This window comes from Suillus subalutaceus, assembly GCF_016647625.1.
Source record: "Suillus subalutaceus strain FC151 chromosome Unknown DFJ58scaffold_264, whole genome shotgun sequence".
NCBI classification, from domain to species: domain Eukaryota; kingdom Fungi; phylum Basidiomycota; class Agaricomycetes; order Boletales; family Suillaceae; genus Suillus; species Suillus subalutaceus.
This window is the reverse complement of record NW_024540513.1, coordinates 1-22,405: the sequence shown is the minus strand read 5'-3', so window position 1 is coordinate 22,405 and position 22,405 is coordinate 1. Positions and strand designations below refer to the sequence as shown.

Here is a 22,405-nt window from a genome sequence, read left to right as displayed (position 1 = left end):
CTTCAAATGTCATGACAGTCTTGACGACTTCCATGCAGACTTCGAGTTTTTTTTAAAAAAATCCTATTTAATGTCTTCTTAGGGCAAAGCCCGATGTAGACAGTACATGCTATATACTACGGCGTTCTATTGGTTTTTCTGGCGTTGGTGTAATTGAGGACCATTGGCTCGCACCCCGTACGGGGGTAGACTTCGAGTTATAACTCGACTGCGAGCAGTGAACACGTCCGCTGACAGCCAGCCCAAACTTCCTCCTGCAGTGACAAGCTGCCCATCGATTACAAGGTCAGCCAATCGTAAACAACTGCCTCCGTTCACCCAGGGACTTCACTCGTGCGTGTCATACATTTTGAGGCTTACATTAGAACAAACTTCTTGCAGAGAGCCCAGCGTCGCGCAGGATGCGGCAGTCAATCATGTCCGGTCTGAACGCAAACACCACATCACTGTTAGCTCAGTGATGTCTGTGCACGCTTCGACCAATTGCTTGACTGACAGTAATGGACATGCATATTTGGAAAATTCTTTATAACAATTGGACAACCTTCCAGTACGATGAGTGTACCACCGATGCACGATGGTCCCTGCCTACCTCCTCCTGCGTTCTACGGGATACGTGACTCTTTGGATTGTTCCTGTGTGTCATGTGTAATGTACGAATCAGCATTCGTTACGCGAGAAAACTGTCCTGAGGTGCTTCTCCTGTCTTAGATAAGGGTGACCCTACGGCAGTGGTAGCCAGTGATGTCGTCAAAAAATCGGTTTCAACCGATGATTATCCGTAAGATGGACCCAGTAGTCTCAGGTTGACCAGTCGCACGAGTGGGTTCCGGCTGACTACCAGATCGACCCTTGAGTTTCACGTCGAGGTTGACGGAGGGTAGGATAAAGTCGACCTGAGTCACTATAATGTGCTCAAAGGTGAGATGTATGAGTGCCATAATAGTGTCTTCTATAAGATCCACTTCTTTGCTTCTCAGCGCTTAGCTCCAAATGATGTTCATGCAGCTGAATAATCCAGGGGCTATTGAGTCATACAAAGCCTCCACGACAACGCCGACGTCTGGTATTACATGTAAGCATGGGAAATCAAAATAAGATGGCACACTTGGGGTGATTGGCATTGAGACACCTTATACATGCATAGTTGCAAGCTGAGGATAACAATCAATGTCAGAATTTATAGTAAACTTGAACGAAGGAAGAAGTTCTTGGCATCACAATCAATGATATACGGCTATGAATCAGTTCAATAGGCGCCGCACTTTCGCCCAATTCGGAGGTTTGGACCCTAACATATTATTTACACAAGTCCACAGGAATCCCCAGTAACATTCCAACATGGCAGGGTATACATCCTCCTGCCTTGGGGGGTCCTACGCGACACTGAACTACATGACGCTGGGCTAACCTGGTACGTAATCTGGAATAGTTTCATGCGGAGGATTTGGACACTAGTGTAGCCTGATTGGAGGCTACTCACCCAAGCGTTGCATGCCCACACGTCAACTCGCTTCCGATTATTGTAATATACGCAAGGTCCCCGCGTTTCAATACATTTGAGTAAGACAGTCTTTGTTCGGACCTCAAGTTGACTCTGCCGGTGACCTTCCCTTGACTGCCAGCATCTGCTCCAACTTGACACTTACAACCCATACAATTAGTATCTAGGAATTTTATCTATAGCATGGATCTGTTGCAGGCTGCACGGTGAGCTGCTCTGTTGGACCCCTCTTTCAAGTTTTCGGCGTTCATCCCCTTCATTCTTGTAGGGATCAGAATGACAACCATGATGACAACCCAGTGGGCGATGACCGTGATCATGTTGATGAGGATGAACAACCCAATAACATCCCTTTCGACGTGTCCGAATTTCCTCAGCAGCTAGTGGCTGGAGATGGGCATGTTCAAGAGGACGTTCATACAGCCCTATATCAGCAGCAAGCAGAGTCCGATCGGGATTATGTGGCAAATTTCAATACCACCCCTCCTCGCACAGTCACTCTGACAAAATTGCGCACGATGTACCGCAACAAGGACTCCTTAGGTGCAATGGGCATGTTGTCCGGACGCCACAGGCTTGCTATCGGCAATGAGCATACCATCCCAAAAGATGGCCCCAATGTCATTCCTCGCGTCGGTCCTCATTATATAGATCACACACTCTATGTTGGCAATCGCCGGGGACTAGACGCAGCAATCCCTAAAATTCGAGCAGATCACAACTGGCAGGTCACCCTAGACCTTGCCAACACGCACCGATTGTGGCCTGATAGCAATGTCGCCTGTCTCCCTTTCAACCCCATCGGTCGCATGGTGTATATCGGAACGCGCCTACAGGAGCAACTATGGATAGCTTTAGTTCCTACATCGTTTTTCGAACCAAACCACCCTGATAATGCCAAAGCAACGTACCCAGCACTGAATGCCCCCAGCACCGCCCTGACTCAAAACCATGCATTGATGATCATTATGTTCATCGCCTATGCACTTGATGAGATGCGCCTCCAGGACATCCACTGCCGAGAGCGCTATCCAGTTCCTCTCACTCGTGCCGCTGTCAAGGATTCAACGGATATTTTGTAAGTTTTTTTTACACTCGCATCAGTCTCACTCTTATGTGGCTTTCTTACTTTTAAGGGGGAGGATGGATGAAAATCATCGGCGTATCATTCTGCGACTGGATGATTTCAAGCGACTCAGTGGTATCCTTCACACCGACTGGAATGAATGGGTGGAGCAGGCGCCTCTAGAATGGAAGGAAGATAATTTCCTCGCGAACAATGCGCCTGTGGGCGTCACTATCCGGTATGGCCAAAATCAGCCCCTCCTCGTCCATGGAGCGCTCGATGATGAGCGCAGAAATTGGGACAACGATCGCAATTACACCCATATTCGGCAGTTTTACCTTCTCTTTGGCGACTCATATAAGGTATGTACACATTCCTCCTTTAGTACTTCTTTGGCACAATGCTGATGGGCTTCTGACAGCTATCTCGACGTCAGGGAATGGCGCGAGGTTCCAAACTGGCAAAATGGGCATGGTGTCATCTATGACAAATCCAGCGGCGACCCCATGAGGGCTGAGGTCAACCTGGAGGACCTTCCTTTACTTGACGAAGATGGGTTCGAGATCAACGTCTATAACGAGCAGGGCTTCAGAATCCCTCGGCGCGCTCCAGTGCAATTCTCCACCTGCGGGGCACTACTTAACCTTCATTCTGTCCATGAACTCTTCCGCTCTGATGACGACGCTCACGGAAATACTCGCAAGAAGGCTCACTTTGACATGTATCCCCTTGCATGTACCAAGACGCTTGGCAACATCCAGTCTCGCAGCCTCATATCAGATTTCCTCCCGCATCTTACTCAGATTGATAGCGTTCTTCGCCCACCCCTCATAGGTGATGACGACAATCGTGCTGAAGATGACATTGTTGCAGATGATCCTGTCCATGGTGCTTCTGTTCTTCACGGAATCAATTGCCAGGTTTACAACGAATTGTCTCATCGCGTCCGTGATGAGGCAAAATTTCACCCTGTCCAACTTGGCATGATTTCCGCTGCTCTTTCAGGAACAACTGCCAAAAACGCTGCCAGAAACCGCTGGACTCGACGTCTCCAGCAATGCAACCATAGTCTCCCCCATGAACGATTCAACGACAAGGTGTCCGGTGACAACCAGCCTCAGGCTCTCCGATTTGAAAATACGTACACACTGGATGTTTATCGGATGAAAGAGGAATTTCGAAATGGAATGTTAGTCTCCCGCCCCTCTCCATGATATTCTAGCTCATTTACATTTGACTGACTAACTAGCGATATATGACCATGTCATAAGGCGGCTACTCAAAGTTTGGAGCCATCCCACTGTCCTGTCTCCCATCAAAGACACCATTGTGGTCTTCCAGCCAAATGTATGTCATCAGCTTATTTGTCCTTTTTCGGGAGGTTCACTGTTTGTCTCAGCGCATCCCTTCACTATTTGCATGGGCCACTTTTCCCTTGACCGCTCTGTTGGAAACTATTTGGGAAACGCACAGCAACACTCTAGTTGATGGCGCAGTGATCGATCCCTGCGTTATTGAGTTTACATCAATGATCGAGCGGGCACTCAATTTCAGCCACACCGGCAATGCGCGCGTGTTGAGCCGGAGACTAATGGATAGAGCTTGGATTTCGCTGGGTATCATTCATGACGGATTACCCTCTATATCGGACACTTTTGTAGCCTACGGAAGTCTCAACACTGGAAAGCTGGTCATCCGACAGGAATCATGGCCAGTGGATCAGGAAACGCGGCGCCCTCTCACATCGTCTCGCAGGACCCAGGAACTGACATACAGCAAAGAACATTACGAGGTAAGTATTTTATTTCCCAAAAATTGCCCATCTTTTGCATATAAATCTCAGCACAAAAGCAGCTAACATACCTTTTTGCATAGGCTTACGAGGCCCGATTCACCATTAGGCACGCCATCAACTTCTTGCCAGCAAACATATATCCCCATGTTAACAATCATGCAATGAGGATTGCGTGCTACGCAGCCGAAATAGCATTTAGGGTTTATTTTGACGATGTCAAACATCTGGTCCATGATAGCGTTTTGCGTGAGATCAAACCAGCCCTTGAAGGAGATAATAGACATGCGCGCTCTGTTGCTAAAGACAGGCAGACAGCGCTGAGCCGATGGCTGGATGAAGACTACCCTCTTTCCTATTCCAACCCCCTCACATATCTTCTCAGGGCCGTTGTCAACACAAATGATGGGAATGGCGCGCTTCAGCTTACATCATCATATCTGGGCAACAAACCTATCTCCTTCTTTGTCGACATTGTCATTAAACAAAGCACCAATTCCGTTCGGCGTCAACCTCCCTTCATCGCTGGAGGCAACTTTCTTGCCGTGATGCGCGTCGCTATCGAGGAAATGAAGCGGTGTGCGAGTCGGGACTCTATTCAGGGCAAGGACGTTGATTTATTTGTCTCAGAAGCCATCTCTCACGTCTGCGAGTCACTCAAAATAAATCACATTCCGTGGTCAGCCAATCCCACAGGTGATAGGGGCAATCCTTCTTCCACCATTGTTCATGATGTATGGCTCAATCTTGGAGCTGCCAGCCGCCCAAAACCTGCCCCGTCAGCATCTTTTCTCACGAGGCGAGAGTCTATCCAAGTGGCTGCCTTGAACAGCTCAGCGCAAGTGCAGCTCCGCGATTCCCGTGGAGATTGGTCCGCTAGTGAGGTCCGCCTCAATGATTTCGCCTCGGTTGTGCACAAAGTCATTTTGCCTATCGAATGGAATACCGATTTGGCTTCTATATCATCTTGTCCCCAATATATCATTGACACTTACAACTACGTACAAACTACCTTCAATCCCTTGGTTCCCATTCACCATCTCTCCCTCATTGTATCCATTGCCTTTTCCGGTTTGGTCCCGCGCGTCTACGCACCCGCATTTCAGAAGACTGGGATCCCAAAAGAACCTCACCAATTGGCAACATACATCCGAAACCTAGAGTGGGTTTCCCGCCCCAAAAGGGGTGGTATTAATGCAGACCCTTTCATTACGATGGTGACGACTTTCATAATCGCCTTGTACGACCCGGAGTCGCCCACATCATTGAGGTTGGACTTAAAGGAGTGGGTCGCCAAGCACTGTCAGTTTGTCATTTCCGAGTTTTCTATCATCTTCAGCTAGCTGATATCTGCACCACTAGCTAACAAAGGCATTACCACGCTCGCTCTGTGCAGGTTGGGTCTGGCTAAAGCTTGTACTGCCCGCGCTTGTTTCTCTTCCAAGTGGGGGACTGATATCCGGGCACTTACATCCTCCGAGATTGCTGAAAAGCATGGGGAGGTGATCCGTCTCATCAAGACCGGCGGCCCTTATGGAGGGTATGACGCAATTGTATATCTCATGGGCAAGCGCACAGCGGACCGTCTGGCGAAAAATCTTTATGTCAAGGCAAGGCCCCTCCCTGTCCTTGGAGGCGCCACTTCCCATTTTTCAACTGCGGTCAGCACCCCATCATCTTCCTCCCCGTCATCTTTCAAGAGAACTATGCGTGATTGGGATGACGATTCTAGGGTCACCACCGCTGGCACTAATGAGATCAGTGGGAAAAAAAAGAGGACCAGCCACTAATTTGGGGGATCGACCAGTAGTATATATAGTATGCCGATACCAGAAACTGAACCATCTCGTATTGTCAATAGTGTTTTTGCTAATTTTTTTTGGCCGTCGTAGCTCATGGACATAATACACGCTATACAAACCATTCCAATTTAGTTGATGGCTCGTATGTCATTTTTTATTGAATTCCGGTGGCTGGCCAGTCCGTTGGAGCAGGGCCAGCGGCCTAAGCCCAGAGCAAGACATACAAGCTGAAATGATGGAGGCTAAGCATGGTATCGCGCATTTCATGGAATTCTTCGTGGTTTTGGTTGACGAAGTGCTTGATTTCACGAACCTGAAGCAAGCCAGCGCAGCGAGAGATTTTATTTCTGAAAGAACAACCGATTTGAACAAATGCGATTGGTATACAAACATCATTGAATTCGAGAAAGTAGGACAAGTTGAGGAAGTAGCCTTGAGTGGTTTCTGGCCGTACCATTGGGTCTACGAACTACTTGGGTCCAGGAATAGCATCGAGGGTTGGGGATTATTGTGTGGCAAAACAAAAACTTGGTATGAGTGGGGTGTAATATATGGTAGTACAATCAGTGACAGCATGAACGTGAAACGGACTAGAATACAGCATCATTAAAACTTAGCTAGTGGCATATGAGTCCTCAGTCGATGTCCATCCAACTAGTGTCGACATTCATAAGGTCTCCTTCTCCGACCGTTCCCTGCATATTTGTTAGTGAGTTGTAAAGAAGACGAATTGAAATGGACATACCAGGTGCGGTCCGTCTGATTTCATATCGATGTCCATGAGGTCTTGTTCCCCGACCGTTCCCTGCATATTTGTTAGTGAGTTGTAAAGAAGACGAATTGAAATGGACATACCAGGTGCGGTCCGTCTGATTTCATATCGATGTCCATGAGGTCTTGTTCCCCGACCGTTCCCTGCATATTTGTTAGTGAGTTGTAAAGAAGACGAATTGAAATGGACATACGAGGTACGGTTCGTCTGCGTTTATATCGACGTTCATGAGGTCTTGTTCCCCGACCGTTCCCTGCATATTTGTTAGTGAGTTGTAAGTAAGACGAATTGAAATGGACGTACCAGGTGCGGTCCGTCTGCGTTTATATCTACGTTCATGAGGTCTTGTTCCCCGACCGTTCCCTGCATATTTGTTAGTGAGTTGTAAGTAAGACGAATTGAAATGGACGTACCAGGTGCGGTCCGTCTGCGTTTATATCTACGTTCATGAGGTCTTGTTCCCCGACCGTTCCCTGCATATTTGTTAGTGAGTTGTAAAGAAGACGAATTGAAATGGACATACGAGGTACGGTTCGTCTGCGTTTATATCGACGTTCATGAGGTCTTGTTCCCCGACCGTTCCCTGCATATTTGTTAGTGAGTTGTAAGTAAGACGAATTGAAATGGACGTACCAGGTGCGGTCCGTCTGCGTTTATATCTACGTTCATGAGGTCTTGTTCCCCGACCGTTCCCTGCATATTTGTTAGTGAGTTGTAAGTAAGACGAATTGAAATGGACGTACCAGGTGCGGTCCGTCTGCGTTTATATCTACGTTCATGAGGTCTTGTTCCCCGACCGTTCCCTGCATATTTGTTAGTGAGTTGTAAAGAAGACGAATTGAAATGGACATACGAGGTACGGTTCGTCTGCGTTTATATCGACGTTCATGAGGTCTTGTTCCCCGACCGTTCCCTGCATATTTGTTAGTGAGTTGTAAAGAAGACGAATTGAAATGGACATACGAGGTACGGTCCGTCTGCGTTTATATCGACGTTCATGAGGTCTTGTTCTCCAACCGTTCTCTGCATATTTGTTAGTGAGTTGTAAGTAAGATGAATTGAGATGGACGTACCAGGTGCGGTCCGTCTGAGTTTATATCGATGTCCATGAGGTCTTGTTCCCCGACCGTTCCCTGCATATTTGTTAGTGAGTTGTAAGTAAGACGAATTGAAATGGACATACCAGGTGCGGTCCGTCTGAGTTTATATCGATGTTCATGAGGTCTTGTTCCCCGACCGTTCCCTGCATATTTGTTAGTGAGTTGTAAAGAAGATGAATTGAAATGGACATACGAGGTACGGTTCGTCTGCGTTTATATCGACGTTCATGAGGTCTTGTTCCCCGACCGTTCTCTGCATATTTGTTAGTGAGTTGTAAGTAAAACGAAAAATGGACATACCAAGTACGCTTCATCTGAGCTTACGTCCGACTGGACCCCCATCTCATCAATCCCTCGTTCTTGTTGTAATGGCTCGAGCGTCTGACAGCACATTGAACAGAGGTAATGGTAACGAGTAAGATTAGAACGTACACACGTACACAATGCATTGGTATTGCGCCTCCAACCATCTTGTATGTGTTGTGAGATGATAGTGGTAGTGTGATGGCCGGACTGTACGAACTTGTATATGTTATGTTTTGATTTGATTCTGCAGCCCTTTCAACTTATCCCTCCATGAACATAGAAGTACGAGAATATCAATTCTATCATACCTACACTTTCCCTACCTGCACTCACTATTCAAATTAGATGTTGTCCAAATCAGACTTATTATGCAATACGTATTGAAAATACTTGTTCAAACTCAAAGCAACCTTTGGTAGGGACAGAGCTTCGAGCGGAGCAGTCAGCTCCTCCTGATTTAATGGCGAGCGTGGTACGTAGGCCAACATGAACAATGGGGTTGAGGTCGCAAATTCACATACTTGCTTCTAAGCCCTTGCAAAGAGTTAGTTTAAAATTGACGCCTTGATAGATTCAACATACCGAACGTCACCTACGCCACTTAATTCTCACCCCATGAGATTCATAAGATCTGTGGAACCATAAACACAAAGTGAATCACATTGGACGGACAGCCAAACCGCGATACTTACCGTATTATAGGGCGGAACCAGTAGATCGTTGATTCTGATCAGATCATTGATCCTGATCAGATCAATCGGCGTCATTCTGGTGACCGTGCTCTACATCACATCGGCGTCAAGGCACTTGCACACCTTGCATTGTACAAGTTTTAAACGTCTAGGATTATGTTTTTACATATTGTTACATCGATTCTACATTGTATATATGATGAGATTCGGGAAAGAAAATGCAAATGGCCTCGTACCCAATGAAATAGTGAATCAAACTCCGTCGGAAATTCCCGGTTCACTACTTAGGGCCATACCCGTTTCATTTTCCACCGTACATTATGTGCTCGACACCGATTGGCGTTAACACCGAATCCGTCCTGAGTTTCAATCCAATTGGACCACCCTGTCTCCGTTGATGAGATTTTATTATCAAAAATGTAAACCGGTGCCAAAAGCTTCCCTGCAACCCTTGACTACCGCCAAAAGCCTGGTCTATGGCGAGCTAGCATTTATGAAAAATCCTCATTACCAGTGTACATTGGGCTATTTTCCTCTTTCTTCCATGACAAAGAACAACACCATTTACGGGTGCCAGGAGGCCGCAGCAAATATCTGGTACGTCTTCTGATGTGTGAATGTGACTATACCAGGGTGATACTCATCTGATCAAGAAGATATGATAGATTGGGTGTATCATCACCTCAGCAGTGCGGCCTCTATGACTAGAGGATACGTCCTAATCAGAGGTACAATTGTCCTGGTGGTCAGAGGAAGGAGTCCCCTATCCTGCAAGGTTACTTCAAGCGATCTCCCAGCATCTGGACTGTTTGGTAAGACCACTTACCTGGGTGTGATTGCATGACGGTTGTGTGGGCTCATTTTGTGCCCACAAATTTCTGCTTCATTCTAAGATGATTTAATTAAGTTGAGGTGTGACAGTTTACCAACTCAGTCGAAGTTAGACAACTTCGCCCCACTCTACTTTATAAGTGTCTTTTGGGGCTCGTGGGTACCGCAAAGCACAAGGGGTAATGAGGACTCTACCTTTCAACCAAGACATAAAGGAATACAGCAGTGAACTGTGAGCTCAACGAATTAGAGGTACCGCAAGTTAATGGATGTTTAATAACACACCGTGGGAAGGATGGCCTCATTCACTACAAATTGGCGTAGCGCACATCGAACAAATCTTTTCCCAACACATCTATCCTCCAAGATGCATAAACGATCGCGTGCCAACACCGCGGGGTGACACGCTTCTTGCAACGCCAGAATCGCTCCTTAAGAGTATTGCTTCCATCACACTTGAAGCTCGCAACGACTTGGGGACCAATCCAAATCTAGATCCCTTCGCATTGGTGCTCCTGGATGGGTGTGAGGATGCAGATCTAGCACTATATCCCGATGATAGCAATCATAAAGCCAATGAGACGTATAGGGAGCACTCGTTTAGCAAAACGCACCCACAATATATAGCAACAGCAACAGGATATGGTTCAATTATCCGCTGTCACGCGTCTCCCAACTCACTGACTGGCCTCCTCCAGACTTGATTCTTCTGCCTAATGGCAATTTCCATCCCACCGCTCCTGGGGCTGAATTTTCCCGTACAAGCTTCACCCACCACAACTTTGATTCACTAGAGAAAGATATAAAGAAAGGTATAAATTATATCCTTGGTGAAATTATCAAGTATTGGCCGTGTATGGATGATGAGGAAGTTGAGAAGCACCGGCTTTCTCTCGTTACAGGCTATTCGTTCTATCAAGAAATTCTCCGCCTCCACCTCCAACGCTTCAAGAACCTGGAGCTACATGGTAAACAGGTATCCCCACATGACCTCCGAGCTGCTGGGGTAAGTTGTTTGGTAACCGAACGCAATTTATTACTTACACTGTTTAGACGTTCGGCTTTGTCAAACTTTGGGACATAGTGAGAATTGCTTCAACTTTTAATACAAACGCTAAGACGTAGTGCAGTTTGAGGGTGGCACACGAATCCTAGGTCCAGAGCGGACGGCTCTGATGGATCAAATTTTATCGATGTTCTTCCAGCTGGCTCAAAAGCATTTGGCTGACACTGCCCCTGCGCCGAGCATTGCTTTTTCTCAAGTCAAAGCCGTCCCGGTGGAAATTAGAACTGCAATTGAGGACTCTAGAACCCAACGGAATGAGATAGCTATTGCTCAATACCTTGGGGAGTTAGCATACCGCAATGCAGAATGGATTGGGTGTGACCGGTAGGCCTCTCAATTTTGAATAACTCCATATCCCATCATTTTTAGGGTGCCCGGAGATGTTACCACCACCATGAGGAACAAAATTGTTGTCGAGTCCCAGGAGATTCTGGAACTTGGGCTATCTAGCAATGCTTTCAAACCTGAAGACATCATTCTTGTTGACGGTAGCTGGATGCGTATCAAGAAACCCACCAACGGACAGCGTCGGAGTGTCATTCTGTGGGCGAAGGATCATGCGAATGACACGAGCCCAACTGAGGCTAAGATTGTGAGTTCATACCAATCCGGTTATTGGGTTCAAACTCATAGTGATTGAGTTTGGTGCGGTTATTTATAATGCGCACGAAGAGACAAGTTTCGCAAGCGAACATACACAAGAACGTGTTCAACTTGAGATGCGTGCTATGATGCATGACATTAGGTAGGCTTTGGTATAATCTGCATTGAAATTTTGTTTTACCTACCGCCAGAACGCGCGAGAATTGCAAGCGTGGAATGATGAATTATGGGACACTCGTAAAATCCTCTCTGGGAATGGCTGTTACAAATGGCCTGTTGAATCAGCCAGAAATCCAGGTCGCCAAAATTCATGAAAACGCACAAGCCAGGACCATTGTCAAGCACCAGGTGCAATCATCCCTTAGAATAAGCATACAGACTGCTCGCCCAAGTATATCCATGCTATATCTATCTTAGTTAATATTAACGCCGATCTTCCCTTAGTCATACAGGCATGCAACTTTGCATTTCTTCAAGGGTTTCTCCCTCATTTTGCTAAGGAGCAATTGGTAATGCTGCATACTTTGTGTATGATTTGCGTGACTCACGTTTTGTAGGCAAAGGCGACTGAGGCACACTTGCTTAACCGTTATGGGGTTCCAAATACGCAGGCATTTGCATCATATGGCTACTGTGCTGCAATGCACACTGACCGTGATGATTCAGTTACTGTAGGATGGATTTCGGCCCGCTCACACAAAGTTAGCGTCATTCATTGTCCGCAACAAATATAATCTTACATACTCTTATCAGGTCCTTGATGATGAATCCAACTTTGTGTATGCTGAATTCAAGATCATTCTTGAGCTAGATGTCAATACCCATTTTATATGGAATGCCCCCAATGATTTGCACGGCACCACAATGAATAGGGTGTTTTCGAAGCAGCCAAAGTCTTGGAAAACATTTACCCGGACACTGGCAAATGCTGATCTTGCTCAGTGGTCACGGGCCAATGTCCTGACGCATAATGCAGTTAGCAGTGGACTGAAGAGCGGTGGAGATCAATAGGGTGATAAGTGATAGGGGATGAGAAGGTGTGCGACCAGATAACCCTTCACGTTATACAACGATCAGAAATATGAAAGTAGGACATACATTGACCCGACTAGCAAACTTCCATACGTAAACTGCTTGTAAAATGAAAGGATGTCACATTCGAGACTACTCACAAATTTTACATCATATGATAGTCCAAGTATGTGGAGTCTCCAGAGACAATGATGGCAAAACGTAAGGTGAAGCCAAAGAACACTTATTGCAAGTAACACCGATGTCGCCTAGTTTATCCTAATTTATTATGAAGTCATGATAAGTAGGTATCCAAAAAGTATGTAGTGTATTGCATGATCAAGGCCAAGCGACGAAACACACCAGCTTCAGCCATAAGAGTGGCTTGAGTCCGAGTCTGAGTCCGAGTCTGAGTCCGAGTCTGAGTCCGAGTTTAACCTCCGTTTCTTCCCAGTTGGGGTGACTAGTACCCGGGAGGGGCATGGTGATTTTGTGAAAAATTCCTGTGGCTTGCGCTTCTCATCATCACCAAGAGGTTGGAGTTTGGGAACCTCATGAGGAAGCCAAGTGTCTAGTGCGAGGTATTCATCGTAAATGGCTATGAACTTGGAATGTGACTTCAAAGTCTCCATGGCCGCCTGCTTCTTGTAAGCAGAATTGTGATCAAGTGCATGAGGAGAACTGTATGAGCGGGAGTCCCCTCCGTGGACGCCAGGCATGGGAATGTTTGGTTGAATGCAACCTGCTCCACATCGGCGACTACAGTGTACCGAAGAGCAAAGAGCTCAGCAAGTGCAAAGATAAGCTTGTCAAGCGCTTTGCGCCCAACAAACACATCACCCGCAATTTGCCTTCTAGAAATGAGAAAAGCCGATTTGGTGCCCGACCCAATCCCCTTCATCTCCTCGGCCTCGAAGACCTGCTTCATGAGTAGCGACCGAGTAGGGGTGCTCATATAACTCTCCGTATACATCAAGGCAATCCAGAAAACGACGTAAAAAACTGGACTCGAGGTCATCCTCAATGGTATGCGTGGCGTGTTTGTTTTCAACAAGTTCGGCAGACATGAATTGCCATGTTCCCTTGGTGACAGCAAACTTAGCATGAGATATGAATATTGAGTACATAATGAATGTACCGTGCGTGTGGTTTGTCGAGGACCCTGAATTCTGAGTAACTTTGCAAGATCCCAATCTATGAGGATGCCAATAGCGCCATCCATGACGATATTTCCAGGACTGAGGTCTCGATGCAACACGCCCACCTTGTTACATGCATCCTTATGGGCTGTGGAGATATAAGCATGATGTGCAATGTGAGTTCCAAAACACATACCAATCAGTGCGTCACGAACAGCTTTGACAACTTGACGAGAGCTTGTAAAGTGTACCAATGGCTTGCCCACAAGATTGAGAACCAGACGGTAATGAATATGTGGAGTGAGAGCCCCATGGGGGAGTGCCCATGGGGCATTCGAAAACTTGAAAGTCTGTGTGTGTTGCTGAGGAAGAGATGGTACGTCATGACATGCAATGCATGTTGCAACATTGCGAACATTGGCGTCCTTCAAGAGTTTGTACGTTTCACCCTCTGGTAGGACATCGGGTAATGACACCCGCCAAGAGTCCTTGAACATGACAATCTTATTATTGACAGGGTCAAACGCAGGACAAGTGCGTGTCCTACGGCCAACAGGCGAAAGACCGCGGGCAACAGGTGCAGGAATGATCAACATGGATGAACCGACACCCTCAGCAGCAGGGATGATAACCTTGAACATGCGTGTGTCAGGGTGAAGGTTTAAATTTGACCGTGCGCGAATGGCCTCCTCGGCGCCAGCAGAGGTCACTGATGTATCAACGCCACGCAGTGCAGGCGATGCTTGTGAAAAACGACGGAAAAAGTCGGCTAAGTGCGGATGTTCATTGTAATCAAAGGCGCAAGTAACAAGGACTTCCCTCTCTGTCCCATCTGATTATGCGAGCGAGACTGCGCACGATCAGGACAGAGAAAGCGTGAGTACGATATTGAGCGCCAAGTTGGGCGGCAGCATAGCTTGTGATTTGTCCTAGTGTGTCCATGCCCTTCATGGTACAGTTGATAAAGGGAGTTTCGTTCTCCTTCAATTCAACAGGGGAGTCACAAAAGGCATCATGGCAGGAAGCCCACTTGAATTCAACGATAACTTCTGCGGTAGAAACATCGCAGCCGTGCGATGTTCCATCAGCATATATACTGATGTCCGGCTTGACAGCGAATGAGAATGATGAAGAAAGCTTTGTGTCTGGATTGTTGGAAGTATTGATGAATGATAAAGCGGGGCCAAAAGATTTCACGGTGTTAATCTGCAACACCGTCAGCGATCCCAACGTAATAGTTACATAATGGAGCGCTCACGAATGGTTCATAAGCTCGCACCTCTTCTTTAACGGAGATCGTACTATCAAACGTGCCACTCTTGAAGGTCAAAGGTGGGAGAGCTGGTATCTCTGAAGTCGGTAGGAACTTCTCAAGAAATTCCTGGACTGGCATTGGGCCAACGCAATAACTTTTGATGTCCGTGCCCAAGGCATTGATTGTGAGGTTCCGGCAACGCGCATTAGTTGTCCAGGGGATTTTCGTGGAACTACCTTGTTTGAAAGGAGTGTCGGTGAGTGCAGGAGCAAGCTGGGAGTTTTGCAAGTCCCTGATGGGAGACTGTGGGGGCGTATGAGATATCCCTGGTTGTGCGGTGGTGGTTGTGTCGTCAATGAGCACTTCTAGTGCATGAGACTTGTTCATAGTATTTGAAAATTGTAAATATAGTATTACAATCTACAGTGATGATTGACCGATGATCTTGTCTCGCCAGTGATCTACGAAATAATAATGCCAGGTAAAATCCTGGCAAACCCCACACACTGCGATGATGATGGAGGAAAGAGATCAAAAAAGAGTAGTTCGAAGCATTAAATAGTGAATAGAACTCAGCTGGGTATTCCCGAAATCCACTGGCGCGGCTGCAGGCACTTGGCCATAGTACGTCAATTTGTTGAAACCGGATTTCAATTTTTGACCAAGTCCAGCTTTCGAAGTTTCGACTCCCATTCGATATCAAAACTAGCTTGTTGTTGTGTGCCTGACGCCTGAATATGCCACCAAAACCGCGAGGACAAGAGAAGAAAAAGGTTGGGAAGGAGGTGAGTGATTGCGAAATATCCCCAGCGCTGGCATCAGGCCAGCTGAGCGCTAATCAACTAATGTGCACTGGGGACAGGCTAGTGATGCCCTATTACTGGCCAGCACCACGAACTCTACGGCGGGTCCATCGCTAGATGGTAGCATCAATGAGGTTACAAAGCGCAGCAAGATGGCAAATCAAGCGATGATGGGATTCGCCCGTTTCGACCTCATCAAATATTATGACCACCTTGAATTTGGTAGATGGAACAATAGACCTTTAGTTGATTCGCAAGTGCAGTCCATATATCAATCATTTCTTGCAAATGGGGCTGACCGCTTCAATCCCATCCATGCAATTCCTCTTGTTGCTCATAAGGCATGGCTTGTGGAAGGAAGCTACGAAAAAGATCTTGATAAGAGCGGGGAGCTCTCCGAGCTCCCAGTCTTGAAGATATCTACTAGTAATGCACCAAAAGAATGGAGGATCCAGGCAGCAGGGGGTCACCATCGGACAAAGGCTATTGAAGCTTGGGTGAAGAAAATGAAGAAGGAATATGAAGTGGAGTTGGCAAAAGAGACGCGCGTCGCCAACCTACCTGCGGGTGAGGTCGACCAGGAGCAGATCGACCATATTGACAAGGTTGTAAAGCCGCGTCGACAGAAACTCGAGGGCGCGCTGGAGTATGGTGGTCAATGGATTGTCATGATTTTCGATCAAAGTGAGTTGCGCACTGAATATACATTTGGCAAGGGAAATTCAAAATGAGCAATAGGTCAGGTGAACGAAGTTGTTGGCCTTCATATATCGCAGAATGAAACGAAGCATGTATACATGCAATCACCAGTAGAGGGCCTCATCCAGAAGTACAAAATGCTGTGTGCAACAGATAAAAACTGGTCCGATGTCGAACACACTGCGGCTGGGGGTGTCTTTGCAAAGCAGAAGGAACTTCTCGCTCAGGACTACGTATTCAACCATCTGACGACGATCGTGTCGTCAGGCACCCACTACATTCATGCGCCTGAGATGCAGTTCACTCAATTTTACGATACAATGTTCTCGAGTTATGGAGGGGTGCGTGTCGCATCCTCTATCGTATATCAACTTGCCGTTGACGCTCGTCTGCTAACAGATCGTTGCTGATGTCACGATGCGACTGGAGACCCGCCTTCGCTGGTGCTTCAATACCATTCCATTCATGTCCGATAAGGACAAAAAAGGGGACACCGAGATGTATCAGCAGCTTAAGCAAGTACATCCAGTGCTGGATGCAATCTCTGGTCCGCTCCGGGAGGCTTTAGATGACGTCTATGAGAAGCACCTTGGGGGCAACACTCCCGCATCCTACCGATTTGGTAACACAAATGAAGATGTGTGGTCAAAAGCCTACCTGCGGTACAAGTTCGATGTAATCTCCACCATGAAAGATTATGTCCGAGACAAGCGACAAACGCATGTGATGAAGGACCTGCCTAATGACGTTCAAACAGCACTGGAAGGCTGCGCAGCCAAGGCAGCCCTTGTGCTTGGGCAAAGTGACGATTTACACGACTTCGTCCATTTTCCGCTAATGTCTCGCTCTGTCATTACCACTCTTGTCCGGAATCTGCGCATGGTCGAGAGGTCCATTTTCGAGGTGTGTGTATCCTGCGGGTAGATAGTATAGTGCGTTCTGAAGTAGTCATCCAGGTTTCTGCGTGGTTCTCACCGCTTCTGTATATGGCAAAGGCACATGGGAAAGACTGGACTCCTGGGTCAGCCTCTGCAGAAATGATTCGGGCGATCATGGCCCATTCTGACTATGATCCCGAACAGCGCGGGGGCGCCGTTGCTGAGGTATGAGATTTATCATATTTTTAGTATTACATGATGATTTACGCATTTGTACAGATTATATCTTTGATATTTGAGATGTTCCCTGAATTCCTCAACATGGAAGGGCAGATGACAAACATCAACATGCCTCGTCGCATCACGCAGCAGCGAGAGCTGCAGTCGGCCTTTGGGATTGCAGATGGTGGAAAGAGTTCTGAAAAGGGCGGTACCAATCCAACGAAGGGTAAGAAGAAAGGGAAGAAAGGCGGCAATGATGAAGAAGAAGATGACGATGATGATAATGACAGATCGAGTGATAAGGAGTCTGACGGCGATCAGGACTATGATAATGATGAGGATGGTGAAGAGGTTGAGGAAGGGACTGACTTGCGGTTGCTCCGGAAGGAACGCATTCAAAAGGATGCAGTGCGCATAGAAAGCCTTCGTATGGAGGCGCTTGACGCACAGAAGCTTTTGAATGGTGGAACGAAGCTGATATCCATGAAGCGCAATAACTTGTATGAACCATGGTCTCGCCAGTCGAGTATCTCGACGGGTGTTGGTGACAACGCATTCAGGGGGCAGAACTTAATTGCTTTCCACACATACGAGTGGTCTGCTGCGATAGGTGGAGCACGAGCACGCCGCCTGCGCATCCTTGCCTGCATTGCAATCATGGAGCAGGCGATCATCAATGCATACCGGATTGGCTTGCTAGATGACAGCAGTGGAGGTGCAGCTGCCATCCGTCTTGCAATTGAGGACCACACCGAAAAGTATCGGGTTGCCCGTCCTACCTCAAGGAAGAAGCAGAAACTGAAAAGTGGGGGACTTGGAGGCACCGACAAAGCTGCGCAGCTAGCGCCAGACCACGTGAACCTGACGTGGCCTGACCAAATTGTTGCAACGGTATCCCAGGTTGACTTTAAACTGGAAGTCGAGCTTGGGTCACAAGCGCGCGATTTTCTACTGGTCCATCAGACTCGTCAAGCACAGAAGGTTATCAATCTCGTACAGAACAGCCGCATTGCCTGGGAGGATACTACAGGCGCAGTAGAAGCACGCGAACATCCCCCCCTTCGTGCCGAAGTTCAGGAAGCACTCGAAGCGCTTGTCAAGGTAAATATATTGACATAACATAACATTATTTCATGATCCGCCTACCTCTACACTCGCAGGCACTAAGCATCAATGCCCACATCCAACGCCAGTCTTCAAAAGACGAGAAATTCCCCTTTGATGGCAGCCTCTCACCAAGTGATCGACTCCGTGTCCTATACAGGGCAGTAGAGGACGGGGCGGTCGTATCCCGCATTATGAAAAACAAGAAGTTTTTGCTGCCGTCGCAAGGGGACGAGATTGTACTGCTAGAGGCCGAGGCAAGAACCCGCCAGAAACATCGAGATCGTGTTAAGGAGCATGATAAGAACGAAGAACTACCAATGTTGGATGCAAAGAAAGGTCAAGGTAAGCGAGTCATTCATATTGGTATATAATTGTTTACATGTGATATTCAGATAGCAATGGTGCTAGGAGCGTGCCTGGCCAGCCTGAGACAGAGAGTCAAACAGGTAGGTTGCATTTTTCGTTGGCTCCAATGCGATATTCAACAGTAATGCAGCTGCTATGGATCTTTGCGTCCACCCAACTTGTCCCCCCTTTACTCAACCATCCGTTCAACATGAGGCTTGTATGGATCTCACAGGGGGTGTGGACCCCACTTTGGATGTAGACCCCACCCTGGATAGCGACCCCGATTTGGCTGCCGACCCCACTCTCGATAGCGATCCTACTCCTATTTCTCCTAATCTCGATGTCAACCCCGCTCAAGGACCTACCATAAATATCCCTACGAGGAGTGACACCGACCTTGATGCAAGTGAGGGCAGCAGTGAGTATAATACTTTTTTATATATTTGCGGGTCGGCACATTATTGGTTGTGCGACAAGTGAGGTCCGACTGGGATGTGACCAGTTCAATTTTCTGTTTACCTTGATGAATTGTCTTTAACGCTTCTTTATACAGCGCTGACTGCTGAAGGTGATGACGTAGGATCGGCTGCCAAGTCAGGTGAGTTATAAATTGATACAAGATATCTGGCACGTTCTTCCTAATCATTAAGATGATGAACTGGGGAGTAACCTACTTGCATCCAATGGTGCCTCTCACAAGGAGCCAGGCAAAGCAGTTCCGCGGCCTCGTCCTATTTTCCGCGGAGGAGAGGATGCTGGCAGAAGGACCGATGGCCATTGGTCAACTAAGGAGGTGGCTTCCACCTTGAATAAGCGCCAAGCCTCCCACTCAGTATCTTCAAGCGATTCTTATGGTGGTGAGCGCAAGTATCATAACACTCTTATCAACACAGAATTACTAATGCCCCTTCCATAGATACCGCCAACAGGAAGCCTGCCAGAAAGCGCAGGCAGCTTGGCGAAGGCGATGCTGGTCTATCTGGCAATGCACTCTCCCAGTCTCATGAAGATGATGACAATATATTCTCCCAACTGGCATAATACCCTTTAAAGTCTTATATCCCCCAAGTCTATACAGTAGAGAGGGTTTTGTAGGATCTGGATATTCAGACACCTGCATGTCGACTTGAGAGAGCGCCGAGCTGCGCCGGCAGGCACCTTGTTCACCAGTCTGAATATTAATACATGTGCTTAATCTCGCTGACCTTGATGTCGAGGTTCTGGCTGACATGTACCTCACTTGTTATCAGTTTTCGTGTTCTACTTCTATTTCATCACATGAGCACTGTAGCAACGAAGGTCGATCGTTTCTTTGTATTAAAATCGCTGACTGCGTGCAAAGAAGAGGATAGCCCCGCCAATTTCCGACTCCAAGAGATAATGATGGGTTGGCAGTAAACAGTAACATTTTGTATATTGTGAAGGATGTCACTTGTGGGGCGGGCAATCTTTAGCGTCGAGTACTCAGGGTGACATGCTCACTGCTGGGGTGTTTCGAGAGAAACAGACTTTCTGAATATGAAGTTCATCGATAAAATAAGGACACCGAGAGAAACCGCAAAGACATACACAAGTTTCAGTGTACCAGAGTGAAATGCACATCCGCACCGTGATGACGAAATTTGCGGATATATTCTGTTCGCACTAACAGCCACGTGCAGGATGTCATCAGGTACGTCGAAGGAATAGGTTGAATTCTAAAATGCAGGTGTTTGCTTTCAGGCACGTTTTGATTTGCAAGCAAACAATGTTTTTTGATGTTTCGAAGAAACTCTGAGTTCAGCCGTGACAGGGGATCTATAACGCAAGGTTCCTCATCTGACACATCTCCAAGGTTTTTCCATCCTAGAATTGCATAGCTCAGCAATGGATGATCTTTGACAACTTCGACATCAGCACGACTTGCAACAAACCTACCTCGCAATCCCGGATGTGTGTCTATACAAACTTATTAGTTTCTTGGCTCATATACGTGAAATGTAGTATTGCACCTCATTCACAAAGTTGCATAACGCATACGTAATTAAGGGCTCGCAGATGCGTGCATTAGGGCGATGACTGATGAAGTGTTCCTGGTTGCAAGGCCCATCAGCGGGCTAGCACACTTACGGAGACAACCGGTGTACCTGCCTGCCCGCAGCTCAGCACCCGCTGCTATAGCAGCATTGTACAAAACTTGCCGGAGACTGGCATGCTGCATGAACAGATAAAGTTAATGTGAAACGAGAGTAAATATTATACATACATGCAGGAAGGGGAAGTCTCCTCCAGTTTCTCGTAGAACCTCTTCTTCCCAACGATGTGTACCAATAAACTCCCCAGTTTCGTCTCTAGATGCAGTAAGTTATAGAGTGGAGGTGAGGTGTCGATGTATACGAACAAATCTCAACCTCTATAACACTTGAAATTATGGATACTCGCCGAGGAGTGGACTCCAGGCCCCAATGAAAGAGAACATTTTGGAGGCAACTGAATGCCTCCGTGCTCCATCTGTCCAGTGGCACATTAAGAATGTGACGATGTAGATGATTGTGGGATACCAACCTTCTAAATGTCTGCATAGAAGTCTTGTTCGAGAACAACTACACTGGCTACAGTTCGCAGAAGTCACCATTCAACATTCCAGTCAATAAACTCCAGAATCAGCCGTGCAAGTAGCTGGATTTCCCCCTGACCATCACCGATGCGAGCAAGGCGTACCAATGCCAGACGTCGCTGATGGTGTACGTCACAGTGTGAGCTGCCTGATCGAGGGGTTCAAATAACCAGAAAGGCAGATGTTGCCAATCAATTGAGATCTCCCCGATTCTAGTAGTTGCACGATCGTCCAAACAGCGATGTACTGGCAGGTGGCGTGTACGATTGTCAAGAAATTGTAGAGGTATCAGTGCATGCCGCAATCAGGCATATCGTTAGATGCAGAGCAGTCGTCAGATGCAGTTTTGCCGTCAGGAAAAAGGGCAATTCCTGGAAATATCGATCCCTGTTAAGCCTACCTTTCAATGATAGGATATCGAGGGAGGTACTGTCACTTACCTTGAACTTCAGAGAAAGAGTCACGTATCCCGTAGAACGCAGGAGGAGGTAGCGGGGACCATCGTGCATCGGTGGTACATTCATCGTACTGGGAGGTTGTCCGATTGTTGTAAAGAATTTTCCAAATATGGCGTGCACAGACATCACTGAGCTAACAGTGATGTCCTCCAATGTGGTGTTTGGGTTCAGACCGGACATGATTGACTGCCGCATCCTGCGCGACGCTGGGCTCTCTGCAAGAAGTTTGTTCTAATGTAGCCACAAATGTATGACACGCACGAGTGAAGTCCCTTGGGTCTAGGATTAGGTGAGGATGAGATCAACACGGTGACCTTGGTACATACCCGGCTCTCCTTCTCCCGTCCACCAGTTG

At 47.2% G+C, this 22,405-nt stretch overlaps 4 protein-coding genes across 4 annotated transcripts; 2 read left to right on the top strand and 2 right to left on the bottom strand.

Moving 5' to 3' along the window:
* Nucleotides 1–996: 996 nt before the first annotated feature.
* DFJ58DRAFT_848015 (uncharacterized protein) lies at nt 997–6,152 on the top strand (the record flags this gene model as incomplete). Its single annotated transcript, XM_041393561.1, has 12 exons — nt 997–1,075; nt 1,257–1,282; nt 1,320–1,414; nt 1,687–1,710; nt 1,773–2,582; nt 2,641–2,932; nt 2,992–3,044; nt 3,067–3,759; nt 3,842–3,917; nt 3,970–4,362; nt 4,446–5,664; nt 5,725–6,152. The coding sequence occupies 12 exons, from the start codon at nt 997–999 to the stop codon at nt 6,150–6,152; spliced, it is 4,188 nt and encodes a 1,395-aa protein (XP_041235789.1).
* Nucleotides 6,153–6,799: 647 nt separating this feature from the next.
* Nucleotides 6,800–8,506, bottom strand: DFJ58DRAFT_736353 (uncharacterized protein; the record flags this gene model as incomplete). Its single annotated transcript, XM_041386788.1, has 16 exons — nt 6,800–6,859; nt 6,910–6,969; nt 7,020–7,079; nt 7,130–7,189; nt 7,240–7,299; nt 7,350–7,409; nt 7,460–7,519; nt 7,570–7,629; nt 7,680–7,739; nt 7,790–7,849; nt 7,900–7,959; nt 8,010–8,069; nt 8,120–8,179; nt 8,230–8,289; nt 8,337–8,417; nt 8,477–8,506. 16 exons carry the CDS (start codon nt 8,504–8,506, stop codon nt 6,800–6,802), a joined length of 951 nt encoding a protein of 316 aa, XP_041235788.1.
* A 1,628-nt stretch (nt 8,507–10,134) lies between these two features.
* On the top strand, nt 10,135–12,545 carry DFJ58DRAFT_736352 (uncharacterized protein; the record flags this gene model as incomplete). Its single annotated transcript, XM_041386787.1, has 10 exons — nt 10,135–10,510; nt 10,564–10,871; nt 10,919–10,948; nt 10,996–11,246; nt 11,301–11,523; nt 11,573–11,676; nt 11,726–11,925; nt 11,979–12,043; nt 12,092–12,235; nt 12,288–12,545. 10 exons carry the CDS (start codon nt 10,135–10,137, stop codon nt 12,543–12,545), a joined length of 1,959 nt encoding a protein of 652 aa, XP_041235787.1.
* A 368-nt stretch (nt 12,546–12,913) lies between these two features.
* Nucleotides 12,914–15,326, bottom strand: DFJ58DRAFT_736351 (uncharacterized protein; the record flags this gene model as incomplete). The annotated part of the gene is made up of 7 exons (XM_041386786.1): nt 12,914–13,183; nt 13,228–13,464; nt 13,517–13,642; nt 13,684–13,832; nt 13,881–14,516; nt 14,569–14,890; nt 14,943–15,326. The coding sequence occupies 7 exons, from the start codon at nt 15,324–15,326 to the stop codon at nt 12,914–12,916; spliced, it is 2,124 nt and encodes a 707-aa protein (XP_041235786.1).
* Nucleotides 15,327–22,405: the final 7,079 nt, after the last annotated feature.